General features: G+C 36.2%; 1 protein-coding gene across 1 annotated transcript in view; it reads right to left on the reverse strand.

Annotated features, from left to right (window-relative positions):
* Positions 1-419: 419 nt before the first annotated feature.
* LOC150088348 (tau-tubulin kinase homolog Asator-like) overlaps positions 420-14,311 on the reverse strand; it is a 439,131-nt gene continuing 425,239 nt past the window's right edge. The window contains exon 10 of the mRNA XM_090369460.1: positions 420-567. Within this exon, the coding sequence (XP_090225586.1) occupies positions 428-567 (140 nt within the window). The 3' untranslated portion in view covers positions 420-427. The remainder of the gene's footprint in view (positions 568-14,311) is intronic.

Genomic DNA, 14,311 nt, shown 5'->3' on the forward strand with positions numbered 1-14,311 from the left:
AATTGTATTTTTTATTGAATATGACATTGTGTAAGGTATTCAAAGTGTAAAACTATTTAAAACAATAGCAAATCATTTGGCTGACTGTGTTTCTCTGCCAGTATGAAATCACATCCCTGACTGCTGCAAATTGCAGGAACTATATAACTGACTAGAGTCCACTACAGAATAGGATTTTTTATGAAGATATATTTTACATGGTAAGTAATTGTGCCACTGTCAAAGAAAAAACACTACACTTCGAAAGGCCGACTTGAACCTTGTCTTGGATCAATACACTGATTCATTCCACTGAAGCATGTGCAGAAATCTTACAGTGAAGTTAACTAACTTCAGTGATTCTTCTATCAGTAGGCAATAGCTTTTGATCACTGGCACCCTTGCAAAAAAAAAAAAAAAAAAAAACAAGAGCAGCCGATGCAATTGGCTATTTAACACTAAGTGACTGTGCCATTTTTACACACCACTTATGAGTATGCAACAGCTCAGTCGGGAGTGGTGCCTTGGGAAGACTGGGAGCCTGCCATAGCCAAACTGTTGGGTGACAATGGGCGGTACCTGCGGCGCCTGTAAAATAAAAAGAGATATTTTATTATGATCTATACAAGCTAATTTCAAAACACTGTCATCTAAAAATTAATCAAAAGTAATTTAAACAATAAAACATTTCCCTATTTTATGACAATAACTATAGATTTCAGTAATTTCATGAACAATTCATATTCAAATATTGGAATTCATAAGAAATTAATACATTTAATTCTGTTCAATGAATTATTTTTATAAATTACATTAAAATGAAGTGGCTCCAGTTCTGCATGCTACAAAGTTCAGAAACTGTGCATCTGCATGGGGGTGGGAGGCAGGCACCATGTTAAAATGTTTTAAGGCTTTAAAGGGTTGAGAAAGTTAAATGTAGGTGGTACACTTTTGCTTTCTAGAATTATGTAAAGAAAATGACATGATTCAAATTAAGGAAAGAACTGCAGACTATATAGAAGAAAACTGTCTTTAGTCAAAGGGCAGTGAACTATTGATAATTATGATAGCAAAGTCAGAGTGTTTATGTAGATTTTACAATGGATTAGATAAATATATGAAAAAAAAAAAAAAAAAGCAGATAAAATATAAAACTAGGAAAACATTTTATTTCATTTTTTTTTTAAATGATAGATACTATACAAGATTTGTTTCTTTGCATTATTTTTCCATCAGGATTAGACAGATTGAACCCACTATGATGGATTGGTTGGTTGGTTGTTTTTTTTTTTTTAGGAGCATTAGCAACTAAGGCCATATTGCTCCGGGGATATGCAGTGGTCATTCCCTACCCTTTCCGCATCCCCCGTGTTTGGTGGTCATGGGCTCGAACCCCGGTCTAATCAAGAAGTGTGTGCTACGCACTGCTGTTCCGGCCCACCAGGCTACGGAGGTGCCACACTACGATGGATTGAACATCTGGGCTAGCAGTGGTCTAGTTGTTAGTGTGCACTGCAACACTAATAACTAGATATACAAGTAAGTAAGTTGTAAGTTTGAGCTTGTAAACTGTCATGAAATGTGCATGGCCCATTGTGAACTGTGCCACCAAAAATCAGGATGCCCTTAATGATAATAAACTTCATAAGTATGAAGTCACAAGAAATATGTAAATTCTTCTGGCCTCGGCTTTGAAAATGGAAATTTAGTTATCCATCCTGAAAGGGCTAAGTGATATAATGATTCTTAGGCCTCCTGTTGAGTTCCTTATGCTGTCAGTGATGTATAGTGATTCAGCGATGACTCCTTGTGCCCTTGGAGTGTGGACTAGAAGAGTCACTGGTGCTGCAGCGTTTTACATATGGTTTCTTGTACCTACTGGTGTATCTGGGTATACACCAAATACACCAGTAGAGTGACTGATGCTGCTGCTCACGATGTGTCCTGTACTCCAACAGTTCCTTTTGTCATTGGAGTGTAGGTTGGGAGAAAGACTGGTGTTATAGCATTTGTGGGGGAAATTTGTTTTAGATGAATATTGATATCAACTGGAACTCTGTATGCTATAACATTCAGTTTGCTTCGGCATATCTAATGGTTAAAGGTATGGACAGCACAGATTACTGGACAATGGAGAAATGCTTGATAAAGTGGTAAAATAATAGCAGTTTGAAATTATATGGTAACTTCAGAAATTGTGACCTGTCTTAACTTTGACTGTCTTCAAATTGTGTGATGTAACCATGCTGACCTGATAACCAATGCTCTTAGAGCTAGGCACCTCTGTAGCCAGGTGGGAAGGAGCAGCAGTGCGTAACACACGCTTCTTGATTAGATTGGAGTTCGATCCCGTCACCATCAAATACGGAGGATGCGGAAAGGTCAGGGAATGACCACCACATATTCCCGGAGCAATATGGCCTTAGTTGCTAATGCTCCTAAATAACAAACAAACAAACAGCTCTTAGAGCACACTGGCCCTCAGCCTGTTTTTGGGCAAGGCAGGCAATTTGAGATGACCCTTGGCTTATTGTAGGCATAACAGGCAAGCCCAGCAAACATCGGTATAAAAGAAAGTGGAAAGATAACAGACCTTGACAGAGCTCCATGTGCCAGGAATGGTGCTGTATGTTGTCAGTGTTGGGCCACTTGGGCCCAATGCTGACATCATACCACAACACTACACTACAGAACATAAATGTCACTATGCTGATTGGCCTTTACCAGTATGATATCAACATATTTTACTTGTGGAGTTCACATAGTTTGGCTAGGGCTGCATTCACAGGCAAATTAAAAAAAATAATAAAATAAAAACACTATACTGATACAGGGTTTTTAAATATGAAATGAAATGTTTATCAATCTGAATAATATTTTCAACAACTGGATCTTTACACTAATCATCATGAAAAGCAAATTGGTTGATACTGGGGTGGGGGGAAGTATAACTGGTAGGCTCAGTGCACACCTGGCAATCTACACTTCCAACTCTGTTGTCCCCCCCCCACTGTAACTCAATCTATGAAATCAATGTGATGACTCATTATTTTAAAATTCAGAATAAAGCTATGATTATTTTATATATAAATAAAAGCTGTAAAAGAATTAAAATTAAAATTGTAAATTAAAATTAAAAGAATCGTAAAATTATCTTCTCGTCTTGTTATTCCAAGCAGCTGAAATCTCACTGGTTAAAAAATACATAGGACAACACAGTCCTCAATTTACTAATTTATGTTCACAGTTACTTGCATACTTAAAGTTTATAATTAAGTTTACAGCAAAAGCCTGAAGCCATGAAAGCTATACAGGGTGATCCATTTGAAATGACATAAAAGTAAAAAAGAATAATAAAACTAAAACTACTTCATGTATTTTATTCAAACTTTGAACGAATATGACTGAAACTCTTAAGTTTTCAATGGTATGATTGATTTGAATGCAGCAGTGATCCTCCTTTTCAGGTGATTAACGCCTCTTGGACATTAAGTGTATACAAGGTTCTTAACATAACCCCACACAAAAGTCTGGTGAGGTCAGGTGAATCTGGGGACCAAGCAATGGGTCCTCCACAACCACACCAGTTTTCACAAAATGACTAAAGAAGTTTTGCAGTTCGGCAGCCCCAGCACTGGGACTGCTGAACTGCAAAACTACTTAGTACACTGTCCTGCTGGAAAATGACATTGTTCATTTCATTATTGCCTTCAACTGCAGAATGAAACAGTTCAAGCATGCCCAAATAAGGGACCCAACAAATTGTCTGCTCAGCAAACACGCAATAAGGCCCAAACACCTAATTGCGTGTAACCACACATTAACTTTAGGACTTGCACTTTGCAACCTGTAAGGATCATGACGGTTATTCATGACCCAAATGATTGCGTTATGTATATTGACCCTTCTGGACACATGAAATGTGACCTCATCACTAAAGACCATACCCATCCATTGAGAAAGCTTTCATCTGCCTCTAACTATTCACACACATGTTGTGCAGGCTAAACAGGATACATAATCTTGCTGTTGCAGAGCCTGCACACACACACACACAATATACGATACAGATACGTTTTCAGATAATGTTGTGCTATGCACTGGCAGGTGGTATAAGGTACACTTGCTTCTCTTGACAAACACTTTAAAGACTTGCTGGGACTTGCTACGATAATGTTGTACATGGGCTTCATCATGCTGTCTTCCACCATGGCATGATCTTACAACAGAGCCAGTTTCCTCAAACATTGAACATCATCTCTTGATGGTCCAACATGAAGGAGTCTAGCGAACACCATACACTTATCTGTATTCATGTTGTAAACGTGTAATACTTTGAAATTGTGCATACCATTGAACATACTTTACACACTGTTATCATTATTAGCCATATGGTGCAAAGAAGCCTGAGGCTTATGCTGCACCAGCCAAAGAAAATTCCCGAGTAACCCTGAGAGAGAGAGAGAGAGAGAGAGAGAGAGAGAGAGAGAGAGAGAGAGAGAGAGAGAGAGAGAGAGGAGAGGAATCATCAAGAATGAGAAGAACGTTGATATCCAGCTCAGGACCCTGCTTAGTAGTATTTAGTAGTGATGTAGTATCAGTAAACTCCCAACATTCCTTTTCATACCTGTAACAAAACAAATTGAAAAAAAAAAAAAAAAAAATGAGCAGCTTAGTGATATAATATCACTATGCTGCTCATTTGTACCCTTGCGGTTTCAAAAAAAAAACGGATCACTCTGTGTAAAGTCATTGTACATATCAGGTATAACCTATTCCTGTAGATAGCTATAAGCAAACTGAGTTTGGTAGTGTGCCAATATCACGTTATGGAAGTACATGAAGAAGTTTTGTCACAAGATGCCTTGGTATTGCAAATACTCTAAATCAGGAGTGGGCAACCTCCGGCCTGCAAACACGTATAATCTGGTCCATGGTCATTTTCAAAATATATATAATAAACAGCCTGCCGTTTATTATATATTTTTTTGAATTATTGGAATTTCTGATTTAAATTTAGAAAATACAATGTATATTGCTACAACAAATATCAATTCACTGATTAAAATAAACAGTTTCAAATTTCTCATTAAATATTATAAAAATAAAATTTTGCAATTTTTGTTACTGGAATTGTATCTGTATTTTGGTACTGGAATTGTATCTGTATTTTGTTATTATAATTGTATTTTTGTAATTTGATTTTCTTATTAATAAAAGTAATTATATGTACTGTTTTAGATTTTGCTACAACGAGAAGCTGAAGCAAGAAATTTTTGTAATCTTAAGAAATATTACAAGTAATCTAGATATTGATGATATTGTAGATTTTGATTCTTTTTAATTTCTAATATAATATTGAAGTTTTATAGTTGCATTATTTTTAAGTCTGAAAACCTTTTCTTCCCTATTTTTTTCCTTCCTTCCTTCCTTCCTTCCTTTGTAGGCCCTAGGCACAGTGCCTAATGGGAAATCTGGCTCTGATGTTATTGTACTGTAAAAACTGATATGTATTTTGTATGCTGTGTAGGCATTATAGGGGCTACACTAAGGGAGTCAAAACCAAAGTGAACATATTTAAGAAAACTGGTCTAAACCATACAATGAATCAAAGTCTATACACTTCGGGTGATGAACTGAAGGTAACTTAAAATGAACCTGAAGCGTTAATAAGACAAGACACATTAATCATAGGGTGTTGTGGGCTGAGTAAAGGTCAGGGAGATAGCGTGACATGAACTCTTCGACCTTCATCTATTTAGTATGCTTTTTTCTTTTCATAAATTTTGTGATAAACAATTTTGAACTTTTCTTTCTATTTTCAAGAAACATTCAGTGTTTTCATCCATTCCATCAAACATAGAGAGACCTTCCTGAATTTTATTAAACGCTTCTGTCATTTCCATTAATTTGAACTGCTACTTGGGTTGCTCCAATTCCTCAATGGATTCAGCTCTCCCTTGCTCCTCAACTCTGCACGATCAACTGGTTAGGTCTTCTGTTGTTAAATCTTCACCTCGTTCATCTACATCTTTGTCCTCCAGGACCAGCTGCAACTTCCAGGCTAAGTTTACAATTTCTTTGGTAACAGAAGACATCAGCTCATCTTTGTTGAAGCCTTTGTTAAGCTCAAAATGTTTTAGAAGTTTTTTTTCAAACTCCGCTCATAACAGTGTTGTCACATCATTCCCGGCTCTTGAAATGTTGCGTATTCCATCAAGGATGTTAAACATCTTCCAAAATTGCCACACATCCATCTTTCCTTGCTCTGTTGCATTTACAGCCACAGAAAATGTTGTCAGTAGGTAATAAGCTTTGAATGCCCAAATAACTCCCTGATCCATTGGTTGAATTAAAGCCATTTTATTTGGAGGGAAGTATGCCACCTTGACATTGTCAAGGAGCATTAATATCTTAAAATGCACTGATATTTGTAAGCAATACAGCCATTCCCCGACTTATGTAATGGTTGTGTTCTGCAGAACTCTATGTAAGTCGGAATTTCCCTAAATGCTCATGCAGCACTTGCAAATTTGATTGAAGCAAAAAAAAAATGTTAGATGAAACATGTAAATAGAATTATTTATTCAATTTTTTTATTGCATGCACAAGAAAAATTACAAAAATTTCGAAATTATAAAATTACAAAAACAGAGAGGAGACAGGCATAACATTAGCAAATTTTACCTTTCAAGCATCGTTGCCAAAATTAACTCTCCAGCTGATAAGCAAGCTGCTGCGGAAGTTGAGGGCTGTGGAGATTTAGAAGGAGTTTTTTCCAACACATCACAAAATTTCTCTGCAGCTGCAGAATCGGCAACTGGCAACTTCACCACATACTTTAGTTTTGGAAACCAGCACTATGCTTGAACCTATTAAACCACCCATTGCTTCACACGAACTTGGCTTGGGGTTCGCCATACTTATCCTTAATATCTTCATAAATACTTCTTGCTTTGGCTTGAATGGCCATTGGACTCAGGAGCACTTGCTTCTGAATCTGATTTTGCATCCATATTATTAATAGCTTTTCCATCTTCGATATAGCACCTGAACGCTGTTTTGTGATCACTGTTGATCTTAAATGTTTTGATCCTTTAAGAGGTTCTTTTATACATGCACTGTCCCTTAAAATAATATTCACTGTTGAAGCAGTGAAACCTAATTCCGCATAATAGATGACAAACTTTGTCCTGCTTCGTACTTCTTAATTAATCATCTACATTTCTAAATCAATTTTGTTTCGTTTCCTAGCACTGCCAGCACTTGCACTTTCCGTTGGTCCCTTTCCCTTCACCATTGTAATAAATAAATAGGAATGAAGAGAAGATTCTAAAAATTTATTTATGTATTTATGTTTTTATATGACTGAGATTTCAGAAGACCATAACGAAAAAACCCACAGAATTGTCGTTATCAGTATTATCGCAAATGCAATAAGATCAAGTTTACTGTCCATTTATAATAGATTTCACTAACAGAAAAGCCCAATAAACCGATCAGTACCATAAAGCAAAAGTATTGTTTTATGGTAGTGACCACCTCCAGAAATGTGTTTTAGAAAAATATCACAAAGGCATTCAAAATTGATTCTTATAACGGAACATATGATAACGATGAAAGTGTAGTGCAATTTCCATTATAAAAATTACCTTTTAGAGAGGTAAATAGCTTAGTTATACTGCATAGTGAAAATTTCAATTTCCGAGATCTTGGAACGAATTACCAAAAAAAAAAAAACCACACAGACTGTGTTATTGGGTTCACATTACGATATTTTCACGACACCTCTATTTATTTCTACAGGATGCAAAATACACTTCCACGAATTTTTTTAAGTTTGCACCAACCAGCAAAAATGTAAAGTCGAGTATTAAGTTAGCCAGGGAGTGGCTTTCAAACTTCAGGACAAACACATTTAGAAACCATTCTTTGAACATGGTTATTGTCACCCAGGCTTTTAAGTTAGTCCTGAAGTGTACAGGAAGCGATTTTTTGTCAATGCCCTTAAAAGCCCACAGGTTTTCTGAGTGATAATCAACTAAAGGTTTAAGTTTATAACCCGCTATGTCATCCCCCAATAAGAGTGTTAACGTGTATTTGGCAGCTTTAAACCAGACGATGACTTTTAATACGACTTGTCTTCAATAGAAATATAACTCCTACTAGACATTTTATTCCAAGAAAGACTTAGTCTCATCTACATGAAATATTTTTTGCGGCAAATAACCACTACTTCTTATAATCTCATCCAATTTGTACTTGAATTTTTCGGCAGCCTCACCATCTGCGCTTGATGCTTCACCACTTATGGCAATGTTATGATATCCACTTCTCTTATAGAACTTATCAAACCAATCATGACTTGCAACAAAGGTGGTTTCAGCATCATCACTCTTCTTAAGATCCTCAAAAATGGCACGAGCCTTTGCTTGGATGATGTAGAGGCCTAAGGGAATGTGTTTTTGGATCTGGTCTTCCAACCACACAATAAGTACCTTTTCCATTTCACTTATTAGTCCCGCTCTAGCCTTAGTTATTATAGTTGCTTCACTGGTGCCAATCTCTTCACAGCTTCACATATTTTGTCTTTGTCCTTTATTATTGTGTTTACCGTTGACACTGACAAATCTAAATTCCATGCAATACTTGTTAACGTTTGACCATTTTCATGCATCCTTATTATTTTAATTTTCTGATCCAAATCGATCGCTTTCCTTTTCTTGGTATATTTACTAGTGCCGTTATCACTTATTCTAGACGGCACCATGATAACGGTCAAAATGAAATTTTCTGTAAAGAAATTCACAGGGTTAAGTTACAAGAAATGCTGTCACACCCTACAACAAGCAAATGAAGCTCACAGTACATGATGATAGTTTGATGCAATGTCGTTGAAAATGGTAGGGCATGAATTTCAACTTCACCACAATAACCCGACACGTGTAACAAATAGTGGATAATAAATGCAAACAAAAGGTCCCACTTCACTAAACTGAACTGACTCTACAATCCAGAAAGAAAGGAAGGAATGAAAGGGTGTAGAGACTAAGGGCTAGGTGTAATTATCCAAAGAAATAGCTGATGGGATACAGTCCAGTCCACATGGCTTGAACGTTGTGGGGGTTTCTCTGAAGTGTGGTAGTGCTACTCATGCACTTCACAATGTGTTCAATAATGCCCACACATGGTTAGGTGGATGGTTGTAGCATCAAATGTCCTTTTCCAATAAGTCCCCAACCTCATTTGGGTTGAAATCGGGAATGGAATTAAACACTTATATTTATTGTTCCTTCATTTAACTTCACTCTTAAAAATTATACAGATCCAAATGTATTTTTACAATTTTATCAAAAAAATTTACGTAAGTCTGAAGTCATGTAACTCGGGTTTACGTAAGTCGGGGACTAACTGTACTAGGAACTTCATTTCAATAGATAGGAATAGGTCTTCAAATCAAACTTTATTAAAAATTCTGCATATTAACAAAAAGCATGCAAAAACCTGTATATTAATTAAAAAAAAAAAAAAAAAAAAAAAACACAAAGTGATGCCACAGAAAGTAATTAGCTATGTCATTGCTTTTAGGATAACCAGGAACATGACCTTATTTTTATAGTAGCATTTGCAGTTTTAGTTGTATTACCAGCTTTATGACACAATACCAAGTGCACAACAAAACACAATGAACTGGATATCAAAGTATTATAAGAGAAGGTTATAATGCCACAAAATAGTGATTACCTATTCACTGGCTTAGCAGCAAGTGCTCTCACCTTTAAAATCCCTTTCTGCCTACACTAACCATTTCTTGGTATACTGAATTCTATTAATTAATCAGCCAGCACACACACACACACACCAAAAAAGTTATGACAGCAAGTATGTTGGTGCATGCCATTCACCAATAATGGGGGGGGGGGCTGCGCAAGTAATAGCATAAAATTGGAGGTTTTAAACTTTTCGTTTAAAAATGCATTTTTTAAAATAAAGTGAACTTATGAATCATTTTAATTACTCTCTATTCTACTATAACCTTCTATGAAGTAATATAATTCACTTCTACACATAGGCAACATGGTGGCCGAACAGGCTAGCCAGGTGGGTAAAGTGCCTCCCTAGCAGCCCAAAGGTCACGGGTTCGAATCCCGCCTCAGGCTTGGATCAAAGTAAAATGCAAAATCTTTGGGAGGTGCATTATGGCCACAGAAGCCGATGCGCAAACAACTAACAAAAAAAAAAAAAAAAAAAAAAAGACAACATGGTACATCAATAATGTAATTTTTCCATCTTGCACTGTTTGGTGTAACTGGTTGCACACTCTGCCAAACCAAGCGTGTGGAGCCTATGTTCAATGTAATAATGATATTTCCATATCAATGTTGGAATCCACAGATATAACTTTGAACTTTTCTTCAACAACAACTCTTCAAAGTACACAGTCAATGTTAATGGTTCTGTAAATACCACAGATCACAACTTTGTGATGGTCTCGTCTCTGTTCCTTTATGAAAACTTTCCTGGAACTTTTTTTCTCTCCTAAGGTTATTCTCAGGACCATGCATTAATGTTTTAAATCTTCCAATCCTAATGTTTGTTTAGACCATGTGAGCAAAATTATTCTTGAAGGGGTGAAGTCCTTATTCCTTATTCTCTAAAATCTCATCATTTCTCTAAACCAGCATTTCTCAAACTGTGTTCCGTGAGATGTGAACAAGTGTTCCACATAAAATCGTAATTAATAATTAATAAAATAAAATAAATAAATTTTGCATATTTGTAGCATACACCACTTTTGTATCATTATAATATTTAACATATATATATATATATTTTTTGGTTATTAATATACTAGCATAGACTAAAAATCGATTGAATACACCGTGGAACACTATTTTCGCAGGCTTTGCATAGAGAAGTATGCTTAGAGTTAATGATGCCTACAAAAAAGTAGCAATGTGGTGATCTAGTATGCCATTTGTATATGATTCAGCCTGTTATTGTTATTTTTGGTTTTTAGGAGCATTAGCAACTAAGGCCATATTGCTCCAGGGATATGCGGTGGTCATTCCCTGACCTTTCCGCATCCTCTGTATTTGGTGGTCATGGGCTCGAACCACGGTCTAACCAAGAAGCATGTGCTACGCATTGCTGCTCCTGCCCACCTGGCTACGGAGGCGCTCAGATTTAGCCTGCAGTACATGGGTTGAAGGAGAGGAGGAAGCGAACTGATATCATAACTAAACTCACTTTCTTGTACAAATTTTTTTTTGATAATTATTAGTATTTCGAAATATTATTATTAAAATATGTGACCACAGATTGTGGTTGAAAAACGGAACTTTAAAAAGAGAAGCGAAGTACCTCTAGCAGTGCAACTATGGTCTATGAAAACAAACACAATGTTGTCACACTTCAAAGTGGGGATGAACAATTGCAGCCTTTTGTTCTCCAAAAATACGAACTGAAAAAATAGAAATCAACTAATAAAAGACCAAAACGAAAGTACGATGACAGTTATTTGAATTTCGGCTTTGTGTTGGAAATAAATGTGCTCCTGATGTACAGTGTGTCATATGTAATAAAATATTAGCAAAAAGTTCTTTGGCTCCCACTAAACTTGTGTTTCGTAAGTGTTCTGTGAATATGTTGTGAGATGAAAAGTGTTCTGTGACTAAAAAAGTTTGGGAAACTAATAAATATTCTTAGGCTGTTCAAAAGTTAAGAACATAGAACATCACAACTGGCTTGAATCTATATTTCCAACTTCATTTTCTGCCTATACTAAAGCTCACAACCATGTTAAAAAGTTATTAATCAATCCAAACTTGATTTTGAGTGGGCATAAAGTAGCAAACTTACTTTTTGTCAAAATAGTAGTTAACCTTTCTGGTCTCTGATCAAAGTTATTGGATGAAACTTCTGTACATCCATACTTCCATGTCTGATTGGTCCTGATAGTTCTATTGCATTCTCATCCAAAGACAGCTTTTCTTTGGATGAAAACAAGTATGATCATCAGTCCTATTTTTTTCTGTAATTCTTGGAGATCTTGGTAAATCATGGAATGTGTTCATTACGATACCATAATGAACACATTCCTCTTTGTCTCCTGTGTTCTGACAACACGAAGATATTAAAAGAGTTCGGAACAATCCTGATGCTAAGACGTCTTCAGACCCTGATAGTGTTTTTCCACTTGTTCTCAAAATCTGTGATCCATAATTTGCTCCCATTTTGTATCACCTTTTTACATGCTCTTATTCTGCCAGTACTTTTCCTTTTGATGAAAATTGCTCATATCCAGTCACTTCCTAATAAGAATGACGAATCTCTCTCTTGCCAATTATTGTCCCAATGCATTTACTTCTCCAAGTAATGGAGAAATCCATCAACCATTAACTCATACTCAAAACCTTCCTTTCTTGGCATAGTCTGTGCTTGTGATCAATGAATGTCAAAGCCAATAGTTAAATCAATCAGTGCTGATCCATTGGTAATATTTTGGCTTATGTTGATCATAACTAGACAAAGCCAGTGGTCAAGTTTGGTGAAACTCACAGTTGATTCACAGTTATTCTTAACATTTTAGAGGCTTTTATTCATGTTTGACAGAAAGGGCTACTAAAGTCAAATAATATTTCTATGCTTTGCTGTGTTTAATTGGGCTTATGCCCAACTTAGAAACAAATACTGATATCTATGGTCCAGCCTAAGTTGCTAACATCTTTTTAAATAATACAGCATCACCTTTAGGGGAATCACTAAACATCTAAAAATCTCACACTACCAGCAAAACCATTTTAAAACTTACCTGCTTCTCATCAGTTGTAGTATTTTTTATTAGCAAATATAGGCTTATAACTGTGAATAACAAACTTATCTAAGTGGACATCCAAGTGGTGTACAGAAGTAAAATCCCATTTTAACACATAACCATTATGTGTACCTTCACAACCCATACAATATAAACAGTAGGGGGATGCATTTGACCAACACAGTAAATAGTACAGGATTGTGGTTGGGGGGGGGGGGACTTGTTTTAAAAGTAGTAGTTGAAAAATGGATTGAAAATAAAGGTGCACTTAAAAAATGAATAATTTTTAATTTTCTTGCTGATTTTTAAGGTAATGGGGAAACGCTTTGCTCCATTTAACCGAGTGCATGTGTGAGACATCAAAAACACTGGCATGACCAGTTACAAGCTAAAATTCAAAAATCATTACCTATAATAACAATTATAGGTAGTGATTTTGGAAACTAGAAAGTTTCTAAAATTAAATGGAAGTTGCTGCCACCACAGATCAACATCAAAAACTATACTTGAGGAATACAAAGAATCACATTCATGTCACTGAATTTTTTGGTGACTCAATTGTCAGGGAAATGGGAAATATATTGTGCAAAAAGGACAAGTGGAATTAAGACCAGGATATATCTACCAGGGGCAAATGTTGATGACGTTGTGGAGCAAATATCATCTTTAAAGGGCACAAAAGGTGATATCATTGTACACATTGGCATTAATGACATTAAGTGTAGATCTGCAGATTTACTAAGTGGATTTTTTTCAGGTTGATGCTGAAAAAAAGTCGTGAGTTAGTTTTAAATTTGAAAGTGTCTGCAATCCTGCCCAGACATAATAGGAGGGAGTATATGATGACAGCCATGTCAATCAATTTGACCCTGGCGAGATGGTGCCATGCTCATGAGGTCGAATTTTTCTCAGCATGGTCTGTGCTTGTTAACAGAAGAGATTGCTTCTACAGACATGCAATACACTTAAATAGAAGGGGTGCAAGAATATTTGCTGATGCTATCGAGGCAACATTAGGTGGGTCGGAAAACTGCTAGCTTGGGTTGATTCACAAAATAATAGATTAATAGAAGCCATAGGCAGAGGTCGAAATGATTCTTGCACTGCTTCTATTGGAATGAGCAGCAGCCCGGAAAGCCAGTTGCTATGGGGAATTTCAGGAACTGCTGGGGGTCATGAAACAAGTAAATACATGGGCTGTGTTAGAATAACTAAAAGTAAGAACAGGTGTATGTATACTTGCATGTACACCAATGCTGGGAGTATAGTAAATAAATTTGATGAATTTGAAGTGCTGGTTAAGACATCCAAGGCAGATATTGTTGGGATATCAGAGACATGGTGCCACTCAGATATAAGGGATGGAGATTTGAAATTTGGGGAATACAACATGTACACACAGGATAGGAAGGGAGAAGAGGTTATGCTGTTAGTTAAGAAACACAAAATCTAAGGAAGTGCATCCAGTTGACATTGATGGAGTGCAATGTTGAGTCAGTTTGGTGTGACATAAGC

This window comes from Mastigoproctus giganteus, chromosome 3 (genome assembly GCF_048544385.1).
Source record: "Mastigoproctus giganteus isolate SK-2022 chromosome 3, ASM4854438v1, whole genome shotgun sequence".
Taxonomy (NCBI): Eukaryota; Metazoa; Arthropoda; class Arachnida; order Uropygi; family Thelyphonidae; genus Mastigoproctus; species Mastigoproctus giganteus.